The sequence below is a fragment of the Erythrolamprus reginae genome, chromosome 2, assembly GCF_031021105.1.
Source record: "Erythrolamprus reginae isolate rEryReg1 chromosome 2, rEryReg1.hap1, whole genome shotgun sequence".
NCBI lineage: Eukaryota > Metazoa > Chordata > Lepidosauria > Squamata > Dipsadidae > Erythrolamprus > Erythrolamprus reginae.
In genome coordinates, this window is record NC_091951.1 from 293,123,212 (window position 1) to 293,151,166 (window position 27,955).

Genomic DNA, 27,955 nt, shown 5'->3' on the forward strand with positions numbered 1-27,955 from the left:
TGAAGAAACTATGTTTTTTGCTTTTAATCATCCACAGAAGACTTAGGTGTGAAATGCATTGGTTGGGGGGAAGGTTTATGTAATTTGTGACAAAGCACAAATTGTTGCAAACAATAAAATATATTAACTTACTTCCTAATCAGATTTTTTAATCAGTCTGTACTGTAAGATTATTTTTTCTAAAATGAGGTGTGAAAGTTGTAAATAGAAATAAATAGCAGCCCATCTGTATAAAGTAAGGTTTGTCTGATAAAAGTGACTGAGATTTTTAAATGTCAGCAATTTAATTATGTCTGTCTTTTTTCTTTGATGTTAGAGACCTATAACAGATTAAGATCATACGGAAGCTATGGTTTAGTGATTGAGCTGTCATACCTCAGATTTTAAATGCTGGATAGTGAAAACAAGCAAAGGTTTTCAGGAATATTATGTGAGAATGTGATAGACCTATATGAGAAATTCGCATGAGTCCCTGGGGAGAAAAGGGACATAAAATAATTAAAAATAAAGTAGGACTCAGGAGGGGGAGAAGTTTAAAAGTTCATTGGTAGAATCACTTTATTGAGGAAATATTGGGAATCTAAATGAAAAGCAAGAAGAATCAAATAAGATGTTGGCTGTTCTATGGTATACTTTTGTCAGATTCCTTCCAACTCTCTCCAAAATGAGTATAACATCTGTTTATTATGACAGCTTACAATAAGAATTACAGTTATAATAGTTGTGATGTACTTGAACACTACATAAGCAGTCACCAACCAGTGGTACATGGACCATTGGTGGTCTTGTCAGAAAATTTTGGTGGTCCTCAGAAAAATTATTTGCATTTTTTATATTGCATTAAATACTATTATCTTTTTAAAAAATGTATATTGATGGTTTTAAAATTATGAATTTAGTGGTCCGAAAGGTCTGAAAGGTTGGCAACCCCTGCTCTACACAGCAGTATGTAAATGCTGATTATATTGTCTTACTAAAGAAATTTAAAAAAAACTATATTACATAAAATCTGTTAAGCAATGAAATAGTAGTTTTGAGTATAAACTGGGATGATTAAGCTGTGAGAGGCAGAGCAAGCTAAAAACATAATAATTTGCAGAGATTTAATAGAAGGAGGTCAAAAATTAAGACTATGGATACATATTGCAACTTAACTATTTCTATTAAAACTCATGCATTATATTATAACTTAGGATAAGTAAAACTTTGTAATTGCTGCATGACAAAAATGTAAACAATAAAAATATAAGAAAGTTTTATGTTCTAATTTAAAAAATATTCTATATTGGATTCATAAATCAATACCTTATCTAACAATGCCTCAGAAGCCTCAGAAACAATATCTCATTATAAAATATCAGCATAAAACCAACCTAAGCAACTTCAAAAATTCCAAAGATAACTGTTATTACAGCTTGAAGATTTGACAAATGTAACCAAAAGAATTAAATAAGTCTCATCCAAATCAAAAGACAGTGACAACGACATTGAAAAACAGTTTGAAGGTTGAAAGAAAGCAAAGAAAAGGTCAAGTCCAGATTAGTTTATAATTAAAGTATCAAGCAAAGCATGGCGATTATTTGATTTGGCTTCCTTTTTTTCACTTAGTCTGTATGCTGCCTGAGAAGACAATACTAAAATAGATAGGAAAATCCTCTCCTAGGTTTCACTTACACACAGAAGTTCTAAAAAGTAGTTTAACATGTAACCTCACAACCAAAATTGTTCAAATAAACCACATTAATATTGATGTAAATTAAAATTCAAAGTATTTGTTAAGTATTTGTTAAAATAAAAGCCATTAAATGTTTGAGGTCATTAATAGTTGATAACAAGTGACTCACCATAGCAGCACCCCTGCCGGTCTGAGTGCTGCCAAGCCATGGCATATTGATTGGTGTTCCAGGAGTGCTGTGTGTATAAGGAGTAGTTCCTTGAATGTTTCCCAAGTCATCACGGGCATGTATAACTAAGAAGTCATCAGTTCTATAAAACAAAATGTTCAAATAAATATTGGCTATGAATTACTACCTACAGATAGATAGATAGATAGATAGATAGATAGATAGATAGATAGATAGATAGATAGATAGATAGATAGACAGAGAGACAGACAGACAGACAGATTAGATAGATAGATATTTATTTATTTATTTATTTATTGATTGATTGATTGATTGATTGATTGATTGTTTGTTAGAGTTGAAAGGGGCCATGAAGGCCATCGAGTTCAACCCCCTGCCCAAGCAGGAACCCTATAGTACACCAGTCAAGTGGCAGTTCAATCTTCTCTTAAAAATGTCCAGAGTGTTGGAGTTCACAACGTCCGCTGGTAGGTTGTTCCATTGGTTGATCGCTCTGACCGTCAGGAAGTTCCTCCTTATCTCCATGTTGAATCTCTCCTTGGTCAGCTTCCAGCCGTTGTTCCTCGTCCGGCCCTCTGGTGCCCTGAACAATAAAGTGATCCCCTCCTCTCTGTGACATCCCCTCGTATACTTGTAGACTGCTATCATGTCCGCTCTGGCCTTCCTTTTCTCTAGGCTATCCATTCCCAGTTCCCTCAGTCTCTCTTCGTAAGTCTTGGTTTCCAATCCCTTAATCATCTTGGTTGCTCTTTTTTGCACCTTCTCCAGAGTTTCAATGTCTCTTTTGAAGTGTGGTGACCAGAACTGAATACAGTACTCCAGGTGTGGTCAGACCAGGGCGTAGTAGAGTGGTATTAAGACTTCCCTGGTCTTGGAGTGTATTCCCCTGTTGATGCAGCTTAGGATTGTGTTGGCTTTTTTAGCTGCTGCTGCACATTGTTGGCTCATGTTTAGTTGATTGTCCACCAAGACTCTGAGGTCTCTTTCGCAGTCGCTACTGCTAAGAGGGGTTTCTCCCAGGTTGTATGTGTGTCCAAATATCATGTTCTATTCTAATTCAAAGATGATTAGCTACCTATATCTATGAATTCTCATTTAATATCACTTGAGTTATTGGCAGTAGGTTATCTGATTGGTGGTGGATTTGTACTTCAGACTTTTTATGAGCTCTTATACCTACATAGCCAATCAGTGGATGGTTGAAGACAAAGCCAGTTAGCGGTTGAAGAGAAGAGAAATGCTGTCTGCCAGTCAAAATGAATGTTTTTAATAACACAGTTAAGTCAAAACTAGTTATCAGGAAGTTAAGTTTAGTAAGACAAAGAGAAAGATGTATGAGCTGAAGTTTACTAAAAAAAAGGGACATGAAACTTAAAAAGTTTTACAAGATAGATAATTATTTATAAGTAATTATTTCAACAGGACGTCATTAAATGTTCAATGTTAAGTCAATGTTAAGGATATGGGCAAAAATACAATAAAAAGAAATACCCTTTAGCTTCCACTTCCATATCATCATCAACCCAAGTGTAGATCTGAGTTGCTAAAATTCCAGAAACATCCAGTTCTTGAATTTCGTGGCTCGAAGCTATTGCAATACAATTCCTGTTGGCCTAAAATGCAGAAATACTTATTTATTTCACGTCATCTGTCTATTGCCCCAATATCTATGCCCAGCTCCAGGGCAGGGGTCTAATCACTTCACAATAAATCACACTATTTTCACTCAAGCAGGATACATGAAAGCAATGCATAGTTTAAGTAGCTTATGAAGCAGAATTCTATCTCATTAAGAAACCAGCCTCAAATTCAATCCTTACCAAATTCCTAGATAACTCCCTTCTCCTTAACAAAAACATAGACAGAAACTCACCAAATACTTTTGCTAACACAGAGACCCAGCATAGAATGTATTTTGAGACAGAGATAATAATTTTTTGGATTTCTTTCCAGGCACACCACAGTTTCTCGGCTCTTCCACGTAACAAATGTTGAAAGTCCACTCTCCCATTTCCCACAAATCTTCCTTTATATTTTACTCTGGATCTCTTGCCTTTTAGCCATTCTTCTATAGCATGGATTAATCCAAGTATTTTCCATTAATATGTCTTCCCCACTGTCTGACAGAGACCAATCTCCCATTGTCACATCAGCCCCCTCAGGCTCTCCCCAGTCACTGTCTGCCTCCCTCTCAGCCCCCCCTGCCCCAGGGTACCCTGGCTCATCCTCTTCAGAATCAGGCATGACCTGAGGTGGACAAGGATCACTCACAACAGTTTCTATGTTTATAATATTATATATTATATAATTATATACTATTTATGTATGGTATGTCTGTGTGTATGTCTGGTTTAATAATGGGGTTTTTAAATGTTTTTTAAATTTATTAGATTTGTCATGAATTGTTTAATTGTATGCTTTGAGCCGCCCCGAGTCTACGGAGAGGGGCGGCATACAAATCTAATAAATAAATAAATATATGTTTTTAATATTCTATTTTACATCAGCCACGGTCCCTCTGTGAGGGTGATGGCTGATTTCTAAATGTAAACAATACAAATAAAAACTATACTTCAAGAAAGATGTCAGTGCCCTTGGTCCTACAGAACCAAAAACCTTTATTACAAAGTAATAATTTAGTGTAGATCCTCTAGTTCAGTGGTTCTCAACCTGGGGGTCAGGATTCCTTTGGGGGTCAAATGACTATTTCATAGGGGTCGCCTAAGATCATGGAAAAAAAACAAATTTCCCATGGTGTTAGGACTTAATGCTTCTATTCTGGCATGTTGGAACATATCTGTTGTGATTCAGTCTGAGGCTCCTCAGGGAACGGCTGGAAATCTGCCGGCTCCATGCTCAGAGGGGGAGGACGAGGAACAGGAGGAGGAGGACCAGGCAGACGGGGAAGAGGAATGCCAGGATGAAGAGGAGGGAGAACAGCCTGAGACCCCGGGGGGAGAGCTCTCCCCAGCGAATAGCCTGGAATCCTTAGATGAGAACGCACAAGCCATCATCGATATGAGGCAGAGAAGGGCCTCCCAACGAAGGGGACAATTAGCCAGGTATTTCCATCCCTAATAGGCAACAGCTGGGTTTGGGTGTGGTTCTCCTCAGAAAGGTTGAAAAGGCAGGCCCGCCCTTCCTGTATTGTGGAGAGTTATCTTTTGGGAGTTCTGTGACCTTGCTTCGATCCTTGGCGTCTCTGATTCTGGTTTGTGGCCTCGAAGGCTGAAAACGTGGGGGAGGCGTGGGTTTTATTATCTACAGTGGTGTGTGTGCCAACAAGAAGCCTGTTGTATTGTCTGGCTGTCGTGATTCTTCTGTGAAGCCTCATAGCATTCCAGTTTGTAAGAACAGTTTTTGTTCTCTGTGTTTGTTTTCAACAATATAAAGTGACTTTGCTTTTTACCAGCGTGTCTGGATGCTTTTTTCAGTTGGTGTTGAAGTCTGGGGGCACCCAGACAGAACAATATCTTTATAATCCGACCAATCAGGCATTTGCAGTGGGGGTCCTTCTGACTTTCCTGCCAATCACCTTATCACCTTAAAGCTCCGTTAGGAAAATTGGTGCTAGACTTATGGTTGGCGGTCACCACAACATGAGGAACTGTATTAAGGGGTTGCGGCATTAGAAAGGTTGAGAACCACTGCTCTAGTTGGAAGTACAATAGAATTTCCTTCTTATGGATGTAAGTTAGAACATTTCAAAATATTTAAGAAATATTTCCCATATTCAAACCATCTGTTTATACCTTATTGACAGCAAAGGCAGTAATAATGTCAGACTCTTTATGGATAATCCTTGCTTTACTTCCAGAAGATCCTGCATCATGCTCTATCTGCGTTAAAAAGAGAAAAAAAAGGGCAACATACACAATGCAACACAATAGTGAGACAATAGATCACAATAAATAGATCATACTAAAAATAAATGATAAATATTAACCAGGAATAGGTGGTTGATGTCTGAATATGTACGATTGATTTTTAACATAATTGGGGATTTTAAATTAGTTTATCTAGTTTTAATTAATTGGATTTAGCCACTATATTTTATTATTCCTTTTTATATGCTCTAAGTCGCCCTGAGTCTTCAGAGAGGGGTGGCATATACATTCAATTAATAATAAATAAATAAATAAATAACTAAATAAATAATCATTCATTCAGATTAAATTCAGTTCATTCATCTAAAGAAACTAGAAAATGGTAGTGAAAATTCCTAAAAGCTAAGCTTAGGCTAAGAAATATCTCATTTATTACTGAGCATTGATCATTTAATTGCTTGGAATTTGAAAATTATTTGATATTTATTACACATCATTCCAAAAAACCAGCAACTTCAAACTAGAACATTGTAAAGTACAATATTTATTTATTTCATTTCAAGAAGTGACTCTAGGTGACATATATTATAAAAATCTAAAGCAATAAAAAGTAATGCAGAATAAATGTACATAATCACTGAATAAAACTATTGCCACACATGTTGATAAGTCAAGATATGGGACTCTGAACACATTCTAACCCTATAACAAGGTATTCATGGTCTTACAAAATATTGTACAATTTTCTACAGTATTCCTTAACTTGCTCTGTTTCCCCAAAAATAAGACAGTGTCTTATATTAATTTTTGCTCCCAAAGATATTCAAAGTCTTATTTTCAGGGGATGTCTTATTTTTTCTTAATGAATTGTATCCTGTATCCTGCTGCAGCAAAAACACATCCAAACACACAGGCGCATGTTGGATGCGTGTTGGATGTGTTTTAAATCTGACTGATGCAGCGTTTTGGGATGCAATTTATGGACAGCAGTGTTATATATGTTCTGTTCGGGAATGCTTCAAAATGAAATGTCTCCTACGTTTACTTTCAGGGGATGCCTTATATTAGGCAATTCTACAAAACCTCTCCTATGTCTTACTTTTGGGGGTGACTTATTTTCAGGGAAACAGGGTACAACAATTAAGTGTCATGCCGAAGCCATTTTAGTTGGGGTCTGCCACACTTCATGCTATTCTAATATGTATTCTTTAGTATGGGAATTTGGGAGGGTGAATTGCATGAGGACTGTCTGTATGTAGCCATAACAAATTGTATTACTAAATAGTTAAGGTCATCCTTTGCCTTTGCACTTCTACATCTGCACAGAAATAGATGAGTGGATTCTGCCAGGTTGGCAGTTGAAAATTGACCAACATGATAGACTTGGGGGTGTGGGGACAAGGGCTTGAACTTTCAACCGAGTTCTCCCAGATATGCCAACATGGCTCTGCTAATAAATTGCAACTTTGAGGAATACTTTGCCTCAGACTCATTTTGGATGCTATCTGGAACCCTGACCTTTAGCCCAAAATTGAGCAATGGTAAGCAAGACTGTTAAGTGAATTGTACTTCATTTTACAAACTTTTTTCCAAATTTGTAAAGTGAATCACTGTGAATCACATGGTTGTTAAGCAAATGTGGCTTCCCCAATTGGGTTTGCTTATAGGAGGCCAGCTAGTAAGGTTACAAACAGTGAGCATATGACCCTGTGGCAGTGCAAATACATGCTAGTTGCCAAGTGCCTGAATTTTCACCATATGATGATAGGAATGCTGCAATGGTCATAAATGTGTTAACTGGTCAAAAGTCACTTTTCTTTTGTGCCATTGTAACTTTGAAAGGTCATTAAAGAATGATACGTCAAGAAGTACCTGAACACTAGTACAGTAGTACCTCTAGATACGAGCTGCTTCACATGCGAGTATTCCAAGTTACGAGCTGAGACGCGAGCAAAATTTCTGTTCGACACCCGAGCTCAAATTCGGGATACGAGCCGAGCGTCCACTAGGTGGCGCAAGATTTCCATTTTTTCCAGTTATCTCGGCGCGAAAAGCCAAATCTAAATGCATTCGTTCGAGATACGAATTGATCGACATACGAGCTCGGATCTGGCACGAATTAAACTCGTATGTTGAGGTACCACTGTATACTGCTTAGATTAAAAAGCCAATTGATTATAGATTATAGCAAATTTGGTTTGAATAATATCTTATATATGAGGTACTAAAAGATTTTCTAGAAAACCTTTTAGGATAATTAGCATACATCTCTTATTATTATTATGATACATACTTTATTGATTCCTGATTCTTCTCCTGAACTAGTTTTTGTAAGTTCAGCCTGATCTTCTAATGACTAAATCCAAAAGGAAAAAAACAAAAGGAACTACATGAAAAAATAATATATTAATAGAAAGGCATATATAGTAAAACACATTTTTGAAATTACTTGTAGTCAGCATAATTCCCTCCTTTTTTAAAAAAAAGTTAAATAACTTGCTTTACATGTGGATTATATCCTGTTTTCCCCAAAGTAAGACATCCCCTGATAATAAGCCCAATTGGACTTCTCAGTGCGTGGCAATGAGGCTGAGCACTTATTTCAAGGTTCAAAAATATATAACACAGAGTCTTATTTTCAGGGAAACATGTTAGATAGATAGATAGATAGATAGATAGATAGATAGATAGATAGATAGATAGATAGATAGATAGATAGATAGATCTTAGGATCTAGTCATCTTAGGATGACTGTAACTTGTTGCTTGTATCCTAAGATTTTTATTAATATTGATTGTTTCTTCATTGCTTATTTGACCCTTATGACAATCATTAAGTGTTGTACCACATGATTCTTGACAAATGTATCCTTGTGTGTCCAATCACACTTGGCCAATAAAATTCTATTCTATTCTATTCTATTCTGATAGATTAGATAGATAGATAGATAGATAGATAGATAGATAGATAGATAGATAGATAGATAGATAGATAGATATAGATATACGCCTTTACGGACATTATACAGATCTACTTCAACTTGAATTAGACTTGTCTGATGGTTCAAAAAATTTAAAAGAACACCATATATTATTTTATATCAAGAGATAACTAACATGATGAATATTTCTTCTTCTTAATAGCCAGTAATATAATCTAATGATTTAATAAATCACAGAGGAATGCAATATCTTTGCCTTTTCCATTACTAATTCCTAGTGGAAATGTTTTGGAATTTAATTCTGTAGAATAGTAGTAAATTTTAAAAGAAATACTAGTTTAATTAAATTGTAATAAATAGATTTAAATTCCTACATAAACATATAACACTAACCTCATTTAAACACTTTTTTTTGGCAAATATGTTTCTGATGAAGGTTTCTTGGATCATTTCTTGTTTAACGAGGTATTGCCAAAGTCTTTTTACAGATAATGCATAATGACTTTTGGATCTAAAATGAGAATCATTTTTAACATGTGATATAATTTCAAACAAATACAAGTGATAAATTTTAAATACATATTGACAAATGAAATAAGAAGTCTGTAAAATCAGAAATTTTTATGAGAAACAATAACTGTTTCATTCCAATAGGTATTTTGCTAAAGACACACTTCTTGGGTAAAATCCATAGCATTTTAGAGCACAATGACATTTAGGTTGAAGATAGCTATTGCAAATATTCCTCAGGCATAGAATGAAAATGGCATAACTACAAGTAAATTGTAATATATCTGATATTATCCACTAGATCATCTATTTTATTCTTCTCAAAAATAATTTGTATAGTTGCAACATGAAAATATGGAACATAGGTTGGGTCTGCTGATCATACTGAATAATGTTACTGAGGAACTGTTTGGATATGTGATATGATTAATTTAAACATGGAACATGGGATGGTTGCGAGATTGAAGGATGTTACTCAAATAATATATTTTACAATATATTTTGACCCTGGATTTAATGAAGCACAGTGGACCAACACCAGCAGATGACATGGCTCCCCAAATCAACATAGACTGTGGAAAGTTCACAAAAACGTACAAAAACATGAGTTGTCCATATTGAAACTTATTCCAAAGAACAGGTAGCACTAGTATAAAAAGATGCTAATTCTACAATATCAAATATAAACATTATCTCCGCAAGAAACAAACCAACTAATCTACAGCATGGTTGCAAGTATAACTGAGTATCAGGGATATAAAACTAATATACAAGAAAAGAAGCCAAATGGTACACCATAAAAATGGCAGTTCTTGTTAGAAAATAACTTCAGCATGCTAAGATCAGAAACAAGTAAGATAGAGCAGAGGGAAGAAAAAAAGATAAAGAAGATAAACAAATATCTTATCAAGAAATATCATCTAGAAACAAATAAAATCAAGGAAATATGGAAAATAAAAAAGCAACCAATAGCGAAAATTATCTGGTTGTTCTTGATGCAAAATTCTTGTTTTCATGCAAAGAACTCATTATTTTCAAGGCCCTAGTTTTATTATCTCTTATGTCTATTTTCAGTTACTTAATCAAAGCTGAATAATTTGCAATATTTGTGGCAATGAAAAGTTAAAAGATGTACAAACGGCAGAACTAAATTTTGAATTTGTGAATGAAAAATAAGCATTCCCAAGAGATTCCATATTCTTCACTAAATAGTTGATAAGAAATATAACAAAATTTATTCTGTTCAAGGTATAAACCTACTTGAAAGGAGTGTTTGTTGGCTCTAGCAAAGCTTTGTGGCGAAGTAATGCAGGGCCTGAAGATGAGGCATCTTGTAAAATGTGAATAGAAATAAAGTTTTCTGGTGGACCTCCATGCATTTCAAGTCGTCTGAGAAGAACTTGTTCCCAGCGCTGAAGAGCCTTTAGAACTGCATGGCATAACGGTGAACAAACTGGAAGTTCTAAGGACAAATATTTTTTTTAATTCAATACAGTAATTTCTTTAAATTATATATTATATTTTCTGAATATTTTATACTACAGAATTTCCACAATTGTTGATGTTGTCAGAACATTAATAACAATAAAACCTTCTAGACATGTATTTTCATTAAGGTGAACGGCAGAACTTCTGAAATAGCTATGTATATCAAAACTGAAATTACCAAATACAGTAGTACCTCGTCTTATGAAATTAATTGGTTCTAGGACCAGGTTTGTAAGTTGAAAAGTTCGTAAGACGAAGCAATTTTCCCCAAAGGAATCAATGTAAAAGCGAATAATGCATGCAACCCGGGTCTCTTCACCTCGGATGATAGAGATGTTCTCCGAGGAACGCACCTTCAGCCCAGTCTCTAAGAAGAGAGTCACATTTCCTGCTCGCGAGGAAGCCGAGAAGGAACAAAGCTCTGGAGATGCAGTTGTGCCTCCAGCAGCCTTTAGGGGGAAGGAGAGGGTGTAGCAACGTTGGAGGGGAGGCGGGGCAGTGGCCGTGCAGTGGTGCTGCACGGGGGAGAGATCTGCCTAAAAAGTCTGTGCACCCCCCCCCCTTCCCTGCTCTCTACGAGCTGGCTTTGTATGTTGGAGGTGAAGTTTCTGCTTCTGCTGCTGGCTGGGTGACTACGAGGAGGGGGGTAGAGAAAGAGAGAACGCGAGAGCCAATTTGGGGGTGGGCACTGTGGAGTCAGAGCATCACCACTCTGCAGCTTCTCCAGGATCCCTCCACGGAGAGGCAGAGCATCCTTGCCTTTCCCTGACGGTCCAATTGGGTGACAGGAGAGGTTGGTGTCTCCAGCAAGCAAATCAACCGCCTGGGATTAAAAGTGGGTGTTGCTTAGGGTACCATCTCCGAGCTCACGGCTTGTGTTGGCTTCCGTAATCTTGCTTCGCTCAACCATCCAATTATTTACCCATTTAAGCCCTTCACTGCCACTCCGGACTATTCCGGGAAAGGGGGGGGGCTGGGAAGGGAGTTCCCTTGAATGACAATCAAGGACATCAAATCAGTCTTTGCAACTGACAAAATTGCTGGGTGTTTCCGCCCCACCTTCTCTTTCCCCACCCGAAGCTCTGCAATGCAAAGCCAGTCGCCAGGGTGACCTGATTCTCTCTCCAAGCCTCCTCCTTCTCCCTTTCACCTTCTCCCTTTCACCTTCTCCTCATCGAAATTGCAGGCAATTTACAGTCTGGCATTTTCAAAGCAACAAAAGAAGAAACAGAAAGGAGGAATCAGCAGCTCGTTGGGCGGCATATACTAGCCATCGTGGGTGATTAAAATGACTTAAGTACAAAACGGACAACAGAACCTGATTCATCTCTTTAAGTGCACTTGAATCCAATCTTTCTCGAGCCTCAGGTGTGTGTTTCTGTGTGCAGGGGTAAAATATGGCAGGTAAGGGGTGGGGGAGCCTCATTTTCCTTCACACAATGAGCTGCTCCCTCCCGAGCAGGACGTGGGGTTTTAAATCCCACAACTGATACACGCTCTCTGCAGAGGCAACTTAAATTAATCTCAGTATGCATTTTATGGACTATATGGAGTTCACTGTTAAAACAAAATGAAAACATCAATTTGTAGAGGTTCTTTACAGTTGTGATTGATTATGAGACCTCCCCCCCCTTTTTTTTCTCGGAAGGAAAGGAGTTCGGAAAGCTGGAGAGCAATTTGGAGTTACTTTTGAATTAACACCATGGTTCAGGGTGACAATCTGATTTAATTTTTTTTTTTTGCCTCCTTGGCAATGTCAGATTCCTCTTCTACAAGCTTCCAACTCTGACCCGCATCTCCAGAATCCCCCCTTTAGAAAAAATTAAACGCTAATTTCCTTATTTCGAATATAAAGCGAGCAGGATTATTATTTTTTTGGATTCCTCCTAAATCCTATTAGGGATCCATAGAATTTTTCAGTAGTAATCTCTCTTATTTTATTGGCAGCGCCTACATGGTAGCCAAAAGGGGCGAAAGCCCTCCTTTCCTTTCCTTAATGAATGGAAGGTGCGCGGGGCTGCCTTGTGCTTCAAACGAGGCGGCGAAGGTGGGCTCGGGTTAGAAGAGGAACTGGTGAAAATTTGGATCGCTGCTAGAAGGATAGCGAGAGGCAGGTGCACACACACACAAAGGGACTAGCTTGTCAGCTCCTCTGGTCTCTGCCTCCAGCAATTTAAAAGGCACTTCTGCCCTTGAAGAAGAGAAGGCAAGCATCAGACAGCCCAGGTAGCCACCTCTCGATTACTGACACCACACCTCCAACACAGCATCTCTCTCTCTATATATATATCCCTCCCCCCATGTCTTTGTAATCAAACTCTTAAGGGGGGAGAGAAGGAAGGAGCGCACACATGTGGGTTTTAAAAGGGTTAGAGATAGACCTTATACACTCTATAAGGTTAAAAAAACTTAGCGGGCAGCACCTGCTAGCTGTTCACCGGGCAAACCTAACTTAAAGCGAATGTATCCCAGACCTTACATTGGCAGGTCCCGCACCCTGCATCAGCCAAGCAAACAGCTCGCAGGACCTGCTGCTTTCAAGGGAGGATCAGGGTCTCCTACGCCTTCTCCTCCAGCCCCAGAGCAGATGGTGAAGAGCATCTTGATGAACTCAAGGAACCCCATCCGAGCCCCCCCCTCAACCTCCCCCGAGCAAGGCAACATTCAGCAAGGCTGAAAGGCAAGATGGACCGAAGAGACGGGCCAACAAGGAACGGAGCCTGGGAGAATGGGGGAAACGTAGGCTGGCAGAGGGGGATGCAGTGTCCCTGGTGTCTCTTTTCTCCAGCCGCCCGGGAGAATTGGGGAAACGCAGGCAGAGGGAGGGGGTGCAGGCAAGCCAGGTGTCTCTCATTGCCCTGTCCTCTCCTTACCAAGCTCTGAGAAAGAAAATAAACACAGCCTCACTCAAAAAGCCCAAATGCTTGGAGAGACAGAGAGAGAGAGGAAAGGAGGAATAAATGAAGGGTGGTGTTTTTAACTGAGTGAAAGAAAAGAAAAAAGTCCCTAAGAAGAAGAAGCGATCCCAGCGGTGCCGAAGCCTTCAGTGGCCAAAACCTGGAGACCTCCATGACAGAGCGCTCCCCAAAAGACCACGGCGACTCCGATGCTTGCTTTGCGGCCTGGCCATCGGGAGCAAGGCTGGGGATAAACCCTGCCTTGCGCCCTCCTCCTCCTCTGCCCGGCTCTAGTTCCTCATGCTCTCTTCTTTCTTCTTTCTTGGTGGTAGGCAGGGAGGCATCGGGAAGGGTCCGGGGGGATGGAAGGTAGGAGGAATTAAAGTCTGCTACTTTGGGCACCTTGAAGGGACTCCCCCGGAGAAAGTGGGTGCCAGGCATGGAGTGAGAGCCAGGGAGCCTTGTCTGAGGCTGAAGCGTTGGTCTTTGCTACAGCTGGGATTCTCTGCTTCCGGGCTGCTGCTGCAAGCAAATGCGAAATCCCAGGCGCTTCCACCGGCAACAGTCGGCTTTGGCAGTCACAAGGCAGGGAAATCCCTGCGGCAGTAAGGGAGCGCACACGCAGTAAGAGAACACACGCAACCGGGCTCGGATTCGTAAGATGAAAATGGTTCTTAAGACAAGGCAAACAAATCTTAAGCCCCGGGTTCGTATCATGAAAAGTTCATATGAAGAGGCGTGTGTAAGATGAGGTATCACTGTATGTTGTTGAATGAAAAACAATATAAGACCTCTTCAGACTTAACAAAAACATTTTACTGGATTAAAACAGGACCTAGTTTCTAATTAAATATGCATAGGTTGTCTGTATTAGCTATTAATAAAATGTCCTAAAGAAAAATAAATTTACCCAATTCCTAGAAGCTCCTCAACTAGAAACATTGCCATCTGCAGCAGTATTGCTGAGAGAAAGGGAGAAATGCTTATTTCTCAACTCATCTCACCCACCTAATCCCACACTGCATGAATTGTGAAACAGTTTGTGAACTGTCTGAAAACAGTCTGCTGAAATTGTACAGAATAAATAGACAGCTCATTTGAATTTAAATGTCTGCAGTTAATATATTCTTACATTCTATTATCATATACTTATATCATATATTGTATGTTCTGAATTTTTCTGACAAAGTTCCATTTGGCTGTCATCATTCTAAAAAACCCCCACCTGAAAAACATTCATTATAAGCTTGGTATTATATTTCAAATCAAAACTGGGTCATTTCAAATGACCACACCTATCAAAAGACTTCCCATTTACTCAAAATATCTGGCATATAGTAGTTCTAATTTAAATGAATACAGTGATATGCACATATAAAAAAAGACAATGATGTTCACCAATGGTCAAAAATATATTAATTACCTGTAAGATCATGTCCAGCCAATGGGTAGAAACTTTTCAAGTTACGGAGAACTAGCTGAACCATAGCCAAGCGCATCAATGACCAACTAAACAAGAAAAAAGATGTTATTGTTTTTCCAGCAATTTCCATATTGCTGAAGACCGAAAATATTTTGTATTTAACTATTTAGCTAATATTTGTTTTCCTTTTTCTTTTATTACTGTACATATATCTATTACAAGGCATTATCAATTCATTTTAATAGCAAAAAATAATTAATATTTTATTTTAAATTTAACCCTAATTATAATGCTTTTGCCATCATCTTCCCCATATATACTTCAATCCTATAAAGTAGCTGTTAAAACTCCCTTTGGATATAATATTGTAATTATATAAGGCTACTCTTGAGTTAAGATTTGAACAATTAATTTCTAATTCACACCATATGAACTGGACTATCTCCTGTATTCTTAACAGTTTTAAATATTTCTAAATTTAATTTTTTAATAATTAATTTATATATTTTATTTATTTATTTATTTATTTATTTATTTATTTATTCGATTTTTATGCCGCTCTTCTCCTTAGACTCAGGGCGGCTTACAACATATTAGCAATAGCACTTTTTAACAGAGCTAGGCTATTGCCCCCACAATCCGGGTCCTCATTTTACCCACCTCAGAAGGATGGAAGGCTGAGTCAACCTTGAGCCGGTGATGAGATTTGAACCGCTGACCTTCAGATCTACAGTCAGCTTCAGTGACCTGCAGTACAGCACTCTACCTGCTGCGCCACCCCGGCTCATATCATATCACATGTACCATTGTTAATGATTATTGTTAATGTTATTGATTATCAATTAATATCAATTTTTAGAGTAACTTTTAGAGTAATTTTTTTTAAAAAATTTGATGGATAATTGGGGCGGATGTGATATGAAATGAGTGATTGCTATGGGTGGGGTGGGTGGGATTTTGGTATGGATGAATTGAATGGAAATGGTATGAATGATTTAATTGGCCTACTTGACACTGGAGAGGCGGGAGGGGAGGGGACACCGATCTCTGGGACGCCCCCGACCCTCTGGAACCAGCTTCCCCCAGAGATTAGAATTGCCCCCACCCTCCTCGCCTTTCGTAAGCTCCTTAAAACCCACCTCTGTTGTCAGGCATGGGGTAATTGAGATATTCCTTTCCCCCTAGGCCTATACAATTTATGCATGGTATAATAATTGGTTTTTAATAAGGGTTTTTAAATTATTTTAAATATTAGATTTGTCATATCTAATCTGCGGAGATTAGAGTCTGTGGAGATTAGAGTCTGCGGAGAGGGGCGGCATACAAATCTAAATAAATAAATAAATAAATAAATAAATAAATAAATAAATAAATAAATAAATAAATAAATAAATAAATATGCTGTTTTATTATTGTTGTTAGCTGCCCCGAGTCTACGGAGAGAGGCGGCATAAATCAAATCAAATCAAATCAATAAACAAACTTTGAGTTACTACTCTAAAAATGAGGTCTCAAACTCATTATCCCCTTAAGGGTTTGCATGCAAATTTTAGGAGGGACGCAGGTATTTTTTTAGTCTTAGTCAAGTCTTTGGAGAGGGGCGGCATACAAATCTAATACATTATTAATTATATAATAATAATAATAATAATAACAACAACAACAACAACAACAATAATATTTGAACATACAAATAATATGGATTGCTGTCAGTTATTCACACTTGCTCTTTTTGGAAAAACTGACAGTAAAGTCTTTCACAGTTTTTGCTGCAAAGAACAAATATTAATCCAAAATAAAGGTAAATTTAAATCTAGATTTCAGGAATTATGCAAATGTAAAACATCCTATCCTTACCATCAAAACATGGTTTTACATTTGTTTTGAACTTTATTTCCAATGAAATGATTTCATTTATAAGTTTCAATAATTTTTTAAATATATACATTAAAATATAATTATTGAAAGTGTCTATTTAATTTTTGCCCAATGCTAACTCTAATAAAATTGTTACTATGATCTATGGAATAGGAGATGGAAGTCACAGCAATATATTAATAATTTTAAGAAATCATGATGATGCAAATTTTGAGAAGCCTTATCGTTAGTAAAGAATTATATAATTTCTTCTGCATTACAATTTATGCCTATGCTAAACTAAAATCTAAGTTTTGCACCCTAGTTTTATTTAGAGAAAACTATAATGTGTTTAATTTGCAGGATTTAAGTAAAATATACAATGCATTGCTGAAATGTCAAACATTTTAGAGGGATTTCTTCCGACTACTGTCCCAACCAAGACAGGGAAAACTGTATACTGTAGATATATTTATTAATAATTTATACCTAAATGAATTTGAGTTAGAGTGTTCCAGAAGTTTTGAATCTGATAAGAATGTTGCATCTTCATCTTCATCACTGCTGTCCTGACTTTCTTCTGAATCATATTCAAATTTAGTTTGAGATGATCCAAGATATGGCTAAAAGAAGAAAACAAATGAAGAAAACATTGTTGAGCTGTTACTATTTTGCTTATTGAAGTAAGAAAAACAATAGCCTTTGTCTTGCCTTTATACTGAATTGGCATTTTATGCATTTCTAACCCATTATTATTTTATTTATTTATTAAATTTACAATATATATACATGTAAGAATGCAAGATTAATCCTTATATATCTCAACAGGTATTAGGATTATTTGAAAAGATTATCATTTGTAGTGCTCAAGTTTGAAGAAGGAGCTGACAGAGATAGATTCTCTATTTATTGAGGAACATTAGGACAAGTTTTATTTTCAACCACATAAAAAAATACCTTTGCTATAAAGTAGTCCCAAATACTAAGTTCAGGAGGAATAAATTTCTCTTTGTAATTTGAAAAGTCTTGTTCTTTTCCAGGTAAAGAAGGTGAATTTTCTTTTAATGATGATTTTGATGTCAGTCTAAACAGCATATTTTGCTTCTCACAATCATCTACAGGAGAAGAGGCTATAAAAAAACCACATTCATCTTTATAAGACAATGAAACCTATCAAATAAATGAATGATATTGTATTCATCTTTCAAATCAACTATAACTTACATGCTTAATTGTAACAAAAACAAACAAGAACTATTCATCAATGCTGTTATGTTTATTTATTGCAATTAAACAATAACATGGCTAGTTTTTATTCCGGGCTGTGACTTTTTAGTTACGTTTCCAAGAAAATCTGAAATGCATTTTAAACAAATGATTCATAATCATTCTTTTTGCATAAATTTGAGAATGGAAATATTCAATGCTTATACTATAAATATATGTTTAATTTTATAAATTCTTAGAGATGCATTATAACAGAAAATATAAGCAAATTCTTAGAGATGCATTATAATAGAAAATATAAACATATCAGGGGTATACAAGTATTGTCCTTTTCACTGTTCTCTATTAGGTCTATGTATAAACCTTTCTAATGAAAATAAATATTATTTCAAAATAGTTGTCATTAAACTATTTAATATACTGTATAAAGATAAAAATCTCACTTACCTTTATGGTAAAGATATATCAAATATTATAAATTACAGTTTAAAGTCTTTTAGCCAGAACAAGCATGCACATGCATTGCTGACAAGGAAACATTAGTTTTTCAACTAAATAAAATAAAGCTTAATTTTATATTGAAATGGAGGCACAAAATAATAAGCTAAACGAAATGTTACATGATACAGAAGCTGAAAAATATGCTTATCTCTGATTCACATTCAATCTTCCCATTTATGAAATAAATTTACTATTTAAGCAGGCAATATTATTAACCCATTAATTATAAAATTATCAAGTAACTTTAAACGTAATATTAAAAAAATGAAAATACCACTGTATTTTTTAAGAATGCACTTTAAACATGGTTTACCATTTTATTTTGAAATTACAAGAACTCTTGCATGGTAAAAGTGTGGAACATTTTATCTTTGTCAAAGACAAAAATGTTCTTTAAAACATATAGGGTACAAATGTAACACCTATCTATAAGTCCTTAAAGCAAATGTTTCTTTCCAAGAGTTCTTTAATGGCTTTCCATAGCAATCTTATGATCATCTGAAATGACACATTTTCTTTAAGGATTTGCAGATAGGTGCTATATTTATTTGACATGATTTTTTACTGTCATTTTGAGAGAAAGAATTAAGGATGTGTGAAATCAAGATGTTTTGTCTTTCTAAAAGAAACTTCCGAGTTATGGTCCCAAGCATACAGAGTTTGTTCAAATATAATTCATTCAAATTCTATTCCAAATACTAAAATAAAAATAAATTAAAAAGCATTGTGAAATGACACAGCCTTAGTATCAAAACCCATAAACTGTATCATGTTTTGCAAAAGCAGCAACATTTTGAGCATTCCACAGTTTGCAATGGAAAGTTGCAACATTCATAACAATTTGCATTCCATTAACCCAGTGCTTTTCAATTATTTTCTGTTATGCCCCCCCCTCCCCAGGAAGAAGTAAAATATTTTACGTGCTCCCCCAACTCTCCGCCGGGACGATTGCTTCCAATATTCGGCATGTTTTCGCTGAAAAAACTCAAGCGGCTTATCAGCATGATTGAGGTATAACGTGTTTAAGTGATGCCTTAATTTATTTGGCTTCACGCTGTCCACTGCCAACATTTTTAGACACGGTAAACATACTATTCTTTCCTCGTCTCCCATTAGAGTCACAGTGAAGCCAAGTGTTACATTATGCTTCATCATATTTCCTCGCCTTAGCTTTCGGGACTTATGTTTGTCTCATTATCTCTGCCCCTCTCTTCCTTTCTTTTCATCCCTGTTAAATATTTTTCCATGGTGTCTCTTAAGGGTTTGTTATCTCATGCCCTGGTGCTGTGTACTATTGTTCAGTGCAAAAAAACTTTATTCCCTGCAACAAAAAAAGCATGTTCCCCAGGGTGACGCCCCCCCCCCCAACACTGCTCCATGTGACCTAATTTTAATTGAATGATATCACAGAATTGTTTTGGTATGGCATGCCTTTTTTAATATATTAGGAAATAATAGAATTAAATTAAAATGTGGATTTTTAAAAAAAAGTAAGCTACAATTTATCTGTAAAATATTTTTAATTGAAATAATGGTATGTATGCAATATTTCCAGGTAAAAATCTAGCATTCATAATTACTGAAATATTTGCTTGCAATATAATATGTAAATCTAAATATACTGTATTCATCTGTAATCATTTTACAAATGTTCTATTTATTTCACAAAATAGTAAGGTATGCAACTTATGTCGAATTCCTGCTAATTTATTTGCTAATAACATATTTAAAATGTTCATTTACATAAAACATAAAATGTAAATTTAAATTTCATTTACATGTAATTTCATGTAAATGGAAATTTCATTTACATAAAAATATTTTGCCACGATATTTTCATTCTTACTATATTTTCATTCTTACTATAACTTAATTCTCAGGAAATTATTTTATATAGGTTTTCAAAGAGGATGCTATCATTTAAAGGTGTTATTCTTACGTTTAAAATATTCAATGGCCTACTTTTATATGCTTTTAAATTTCAAACCTGATCTTCCTGAACCCTTATTGAATTGTTTTAGCACTTAAGCATCAGGTTTTCTGGGTACAAAAGAGGTCTGTTTTTAAGCACTTCAATCAAATAAACTGAAAAATTCATATAACAGCTAAACTAATCAGAGAACAGCTACTGATCCATAATGAATATACAATTTGTAATAAATCATTATAATTAACTATAGAGTGCCTCAATGAATTCTAAATATTGATTCTGTTTCTCCACTACTTCCTTACAGTATCTACATAGAATTACCTAATAATTGTTTAAATGCAATAAGAAACTGCATATGACTTTAGCAACATTTGAGTTGTAGTATGAAAATACTTAAGCCTATAGCAGGGAAATAGCCTTAATAAGGCAGAAAAAAACATTTTTGTTGGTTACACAAACTAATTTTCTTCATCCAAATTCTCTTTTATTCAATTTACTATTTCAACTGTTCATTCCATTTTCATTTTGAACATAGGTACTTTGGTCTGACAGATTAATTTTTAGAGCCATGTTCCTCCTTGTATTGTATATTTTAACATGTATTGCAAATTATTTGGGTTTTCATAATGGTATAAATTACATACTGAAATACAAACACATTCATACTCCATCCAACACACTTCTGATATCATAAGATTCTATATTCCTTATTTATCCATCCATAATTGTATTATGCAACTAAACAACATTATATATCCTTATTTTTTTCCCTTCCACAATGCTGAACCATTCACTCAACATTCCTATGATTCTTATGGATGTTTACTTCTTTCACATATTATTCTTACCAAGTTGAGCAAGCAATTTTCAGATCCTTATTCTCACATATCTTTACATTTTTCAAGATTATTCACATACTTTTAAAAAAATCAAGTAACAACCTATTTTTTCAATTATTACTGAAGGAGAAAAAAACTGGTCTATGCATCCTCTCCAAAATATAAATTTTATTTTGACCCCAAATATTGCTCATGGTCACCATCTGTATCTTTTCAATCAAAATTCTGTCAAACACCTTCCAAGCACACTTGACAAACTAACCTATAATTTCACATGTATTCATCAAACCCACTCCAGAGGTTCAGGCCACTTTTGTTTATATCATTAAGACCAAGTAATGCTCTGATCATCACTGTTCTGCAAGGCTCTATGGTATGAGTCTCCCGAAAATTCAAGGGTACAAATTTCAGACACACACACACTTGAAAGTTCAAAACAATGTTCTTTATCACAAAAATTCAAAAGAAACAAAGCACCCTTTTTGCATTGCAAAGAGCACTCGTCCCAAAACAACCGGGTAGTCTGTACAATCCCCTTAATCAGTCCTTAAGTACTTAGCTAGCATCTGTGAAGGAACGTCACAGTCCTCCTTCTTCCACAAAGTGAAACACACACACTTTGTTCTGCTTTGGTTTCAAAGTCGTGAAAAATCAACAAAGTCCGGAAACAGAGAGGCACGGTCCTGAAACACAATGATCAGATAATCTTCCACAACGGCCAAGCCAGCACGCTGCTATTTATATCAGCAGCTCTAATTACTGGAGCCCCACCCAAACACAGGTGGCCTCTCTTATCTCCTGTAATACTGGTCTCTTCAATACATCATTCTGCGCATGCGTGGGTATAACACTTCCTCATCCGAATTGACTGAAGATAATGGAAATTGGCTTCCTAGGCTGTGTGCCAAGTCCCCCTCTTCCAAGTCACCCCCACCTTCTTCTTCATCCGAGGAAATTGCACTACCTGACTCTGTCGGCAATAAAACAGGCCTATGACATGTTGATGTTTCCCCTGCATCTACCTCCACATTCCTTGGGGCAGGAGCTGGGCCAGAGCCAACCACAACAATCATTAGATGGGCCCATTATAGCACTGCTGCCTATCAAATAAAATCTATAATAATATCAGGTTTCTCCAAAGCTGGAATTTTGAAAATTTCTTTTCTCTAGCAAACTAAAAGTCAATACTTATATGTCTTGGGCATCTTTAAAACCCAGTGACTTGTATTTTATCTAGATAAATATTTCATAAATGTAATAGCTAATGGCAATTAATTTAAGTAACCAATAGAAATATATTTCTTTCCTTCCTTGCATCCATTTATCCACACACATAGAGAGACAAACAAACTCAATATGGCAACATATCTAATATTCCTGTCACCTATTTTGTATACAATCCTGTGTGGTGGGGTTGGGCTAAGTGAGAGTGACTGACCCAAAAATCATCCAGTTGGCTTCCATAACTAAGGCAGTCCTAGAATTTGCAGTCCTTAAATCTATGCATCCACTCTTGCAAACCAAAATAATGCAAGCTAACGTAAAAGGAATAATTTTTTTTCTCATTTTTAGAATGATTAAATTATTGAACAAACCACATAGGGCTTCATTTACAACCATTTGTTTAATGATCATTCAAAGTTACAATGGCACTGAAAAAAGTGCATTCCTATGATCATGTGATTGTAATTTGGATGCTTGGTGATGGTTGCATGTCCTGGGGTTAAATGACAACCTTTTGCAAAACAAGCAAACTCAATAGAGAAGCCAGATTCATTTAACAATTGTGTTATTAATTTAAGAACTGCTGTGATTCATTTAATAATAGTGGCAGGGAAGGTTGTAAAATGGTGCAAAACTCACTTAACAACTGTTTCACTTAGCAACCATAACTTTGTGCTCAAAAGTAGACATAAGTTGACATAAGTACCAATATACATTTAAGTAATATCAGTCTATTCTGAAAAATTGCATACTATATTTTTGGAGTATAAGATGCACCGGAGCATAAGACACACCTTAGTTTTTGGGGAGGAAAATAGGGGGGAAATCTGCCTATCAGGTATTCATCTGGCTAGCATACTTGAGTCTGGTCAGCTGCTGTATATTATTTTATCCCCTGGTTAGGGTTGGAAAAAACATTCTTTGGAGAGAGTAAAAATGAAAAAGCCTGCAAGCTGGTAAGAGCCTGGAAAATCGTTAGTTTCTTGTTAGAGCTTGAAAAAAAAGCTTCGAAAAGATTCAGAGTATAAGATGCACCCAAAATTTCAGCCTCTTTGGGGGGGGGGGGAGGTACATCTTATACTCTAAAAAAATACGGTAATTTTCTATTTGTTTCTATCCAAACAAAAACCCTAAAAAAACATTCTACCAAAACTTCAAATCTAGATTAATAGATAATGCTGCTTCCTCTGAAGCAGTCCCCCCCCCCAAAAAAATCTATTAACAGATTATCGTATTTTTCAGAGTATATTCGGAGCACTTAGATTTTAGAGGTGTAAAACAAGGAAAAAACTATTTTGAATGGTGCAGTAATATATTATTTAATAAAATACCAGCGCAGCAGGATACTTTTTACAAACATGTATACTTTTTACAAATTTCAAATTTTACAGCTTTAAGACTTGTGGAATTCCTCCTTCAATCATGCTAGCTTAGGAATGGGAGTCTTAAAGTTGCCAGGTTTGGCAACTTTCAGACCTGTAGTTTTTAATTCCCAGAATCTCCTTTAAGTCATGCTAGCTCAGGAATGGGAGTTGAAGTTCATTAGTCTTAAAGCTGTCAAGTTTGAAGACCCCTGGGTTAGGGATTAGGTGTACAAGGTTCTTCAAACCTGGCAACAGCAGAGCATGGTACTCAGGTCATGCAGGGAGAGCACAAGGAGAACATCTTCTCTCGTCCTTTCTAGAGAGTGTCTCTGCTGATGGGCTGCTCAGGGGCGGGAGGAAAGAAGCTTTCCCCCAAAGCCTTTCATTGCAGCTGAGTGTTTGGCCTTTGAGGCTGGCCTGCTTTCCTTCTCCACCTCATCAGAGGCTGATCAGAGCACACTGGAAATTGAGTTTTCTCCGGTGAAGCTGCCATTTCGGTTGTTTCTGCTCTGTCAATTCCAATAGGCGAGAGAAGTGCTGCAACTTCGCAATCTCTCCCTTTGTTCTTCTTTTCAGATTGGCGTTTGGATCAATCTCCTAAATACTGCCAATCAGCAGTCTGTTGCCACCAACTGCAGCTATTACCACCATCATGCCAACTCCCACCCCTGGGTATGTCTGATGTAGCATTTGGTGTATAAAACGCACCCAGTTTTTGACTCTTTTTTGGGGAGTAAAAAGGTGCATCTTATACTCTGAAAAATACGGTAAGTTGTTTTATCTGAATGTCACTGAAATCAATTTTATGTACTTCATCCTGATTTTTTCATCTAAACCCATTAAAGAAAGCTGACATTAGTTTCTATTTAAAATATATCAATTTAATGTTGAAACTCTACACATTTTACCATATTATTTTTACTTTAGTAAAAACATTCAATACAAGATTATAGGCTACAGATCTTTCTAAAGATCTTTTGATGTCAAGACTTGCTAATTACATATCTAATTATAATCAAAATAAAATTAGTTTTATAAGGCTATCATTTGTAAATGCCATCCTGTTTTTATTATTTACTAGCCTACACTAATATTTAATTATAAATTAAATTAAAAATTCTCAAAATATTTTTATGCTAAACTTAATAAAAATTCATAGCCACATGCATACAATCATGTGACACAAACAAGAAGCTCGATGGGCACAAATATATTGAAATATTTCTGATAATTGCAAGTCATGGTCTTCCTTCATTATTAAAATTAATTTAGTATGAAAATAATCAACTACATGATTTATAATAGTTGAAAGTTTGGTTAATTTTTTTGTCATAATGAACCACAAATCAGAGATCATGACTTACAAAGTGACTGTTTTTGCTTGATTACTTTTTTTATGCAAGGTCACATCACATATCAACACTAGATTCAAATGCCTAGAACTGAAGCTAGCATCTTGCCTGCAAGTTTGGTGGGACTATGAGTACTGATGGTTGTTAGAGATTTGGTAAACCCCACGCATTCCATAGAAAATACTACTACCTGATGCGGGCTAGGCATAGGGAAGTGCCTACCTGCCAAAGAGAGAAAACATAAGACTACACTTAGATAGAATATTGCTGTCGTACATAACAGAAAACAAATTTTCCAACATTTTTTAAAATGTTCAACTAGTATATTATCAACATTATAAAGTTACAAACAGAAAATGATTTTAATTTTCCAAGCAGAACCTTTTTCAAATTTATATAGGACTCTTTATTTATGCATTGCATTCATTGTATATTCATAAGGCAACAATTTTACTTATATTAAAACTATGAATGATTTACTGCTGCACTAGATTCCTGAATATAGGGAAGTGTATTCCCCTATGTAGGCATGCATGAAAAGTGAAGCGGTAAAATTATTTTTTGACAACAGGAATATTATATACAATATTAAGCCATATGCACTAATAGAAATCCTCCTGTATTGGAACTTGATTTTTCACTCTTTTACATTTATAATGTTCCCACTCCCCCTCATATAATTCTAATACTGTCATTGTTAAACAAGCCAGCAAGAGGTAATATATCTTATTCCCTACTGGTTTACTCAGAATTTTTTTCTACATTCATTTTCCCCCCCAAAAGGAATAAATCAATACTTCAATAAAATGAAACCAAATTCTAGTTTATTCTTTCCTTAAACTGGAAGAAAAAGGAAGAGATGGATACGCAAAACATGAAAGTTCAATTTTTATGTAATGATATTTCTGCTCATGTATGTAATGATAATTAAGGTTTAGGAACTCTGTCACTGTATGATAACATAAAAAATGTGTCTCAGAGGATTTTATTCTGCTAGTCATTGTTGACCACAGGAGGTAGGGCCCATCTCCATTTCAAGACCATTGAGCTAGTGCTGGCCACAGTCACATGGCCAGCATGACGTCACGGACTACTGTTACTTTCCCTCTGAAGAGCTACCTATTTATCTACTGGCATTTGCATGCTTTTGAAACTGCTAGGTTGGCAAGAGCTGGGGTGAGGATGGGAGCTCACCCCATCACATGGAGCTCAGATCTTGAACCTGAGCTGCCTGCTTTCCAGTCAACAATACCAGCATCTTAATTGCTGAGCCACCACATCACTCTGATAACATACACAGTATAAAAACTAAAAAACCAACAACATCTGGGTTCAGTAAATATTTACATACAGAAAAAAATAAGGAATATACTAACCCATCTTAGTTGTTTCTTGAATTGGTCCTTTCTTAGGAATCTTTGCACCACCACCAAAGACAGCAAACCACATTTTGTCATTAAGGGGATGGGCCACAATCCTGAATAATTCATTACTGGAATGTGTTGCTAGACCATGAATGAAGAGACTAAGGTAGATTGCTGTAAGAATTTCACAGAGTAAAACTGTGATCCCAGACTGAGCTTCTTCCCCAGCTTGATTCAGCAATTGTACTAAATCCATTATTCCTGAATAGACAAGAAGTGCCATTTAGTGATAAATCACATACAAAAGAAGACAAGAGAAGCCATTTGCAATTATCTCCAGAAACACTATAATACTACAAGGGTATAATACTATAAGGGTAACCTCCAGAACTCCCAAACAACATGACCATTACTAAGAATTCTGGAAATCAAAAATCCACAAATCTGGAAGTTACCAAGATTGAAGAATCAATAGTTGGGTGGGAAAGAAAGGATTTCCTGGTGGTTACAAGATATATTTCCAGGTTTTTTCTTCTTATAACTTTCTATGTATTCTTGTATACTTTTTCCCAGAGAAGTATCCCCTGCTACGTTCTGAATTTCCTTTAGTTGTTTTTTTTATACAGAGAACAGATTATTACTTGATTTAAATGCCTTTAAATCTAATTAAAAGTATATGCCTTTTGCAACACTGGCATTTTTTTGTTTCTGATTTATCCTATTATGATTTAATCATTTTCATTTATTAATGAATGAAATCCGCCCCGAGTCCACGGAAAGGGGCGACATACAAATCTAATAAATAAATAAATAAATAAATAAATAATTATTTTATTGTACTGCAATATGTTGTTGCGATAATATGATATTATGTTTTATTTATGAACTACAAAATTCTATATCATTTTTTTTGAAAAATTATTTATTATCTTTTTAAAATTATTTGTCTTATTACTAATTAACTATTTTTAGTGTAATTACAATCAAAAAGTCAATCCGATATACTCATTGAAGCAATGTCAAAGCAAATAGATGAAATAACTCACCTTTCATGGATTTGGATAATACACAAAGTTGTAAGTACTATTGCTTAATCAATAAAATTATATTTACAAGTTTACATTAAAAGCTTTTCACCAGAATTCATCTTGAGCATGCTTCTGGTTCTGAAGAATGCAGCGTGATCATAGGTTGCATTCATTGTGAATACTAAACCAGGGCTCTCCAACCTGCACCTCCTACTGGGCCATGGTCTATTGGCCACTGGCTGCATGAGTGGCTGGCCATTGTGTGCACCATCCATGCTCACGCTGGAGTCTCCATGAGCATTGCATGAACAATAATGT

General features: G+C 35.9%; 1 protein-coding gene across 3 annotated transcripts in view; it reads right to left on the reverse strand.

Annotated features, from left to right (window-relative positions):
• Positions 1-27,955, reverse strand: part of DMXL1 (Dmx like 1) — a 99,331-nt gene that overhangs the window by 15,843 nt on the left and 55,533 nt on the right. For 2 of the 3 annotated variants that reach the window (XM_070742875.1, XM_070742877.1), the window contains exons 28-37: positions 26,622-26,870; positions 17,766-17,938; positions 17,298-17,431; positions 14,952-15,037; positions 10,404-10,605; positions 9,027-9,144; positions 7,986-8,048; positions 5,618-5,704; positions 3,357-3,478; positions 1,845-1,986 (exon numbers count right to left, since the gene is read on the reverse strand). In XM_070742875.1, the coding sequence (XP_070598976.1) occupies positions 1,845-1,986; positions 3,357-3,478; positions 5,618-5,704; positions 7,986-8,048; positions 9,027-9,144; positions 10,404-10,605; positions 14,952-15,037; positions 17,298-17,431; positions 17,766-17,938; positions 26,622-26,870 (1,376 nt within the window). The remainder of the gene's footprint in view (positions 1-1,844; positions 1,987-3,356; positions 3,479-5,617; positions 5,705-7,985; positions 8,049-9,026; positions 9,145-10,403; positions 10,606-14,951; positions 15,038-17,297; positions 17,432-17,765; positions 17,939-26,621; positions 26,871-27,955) is intronic. The other variant, XM_070742876.1, reaches the window with a different exon arrangement.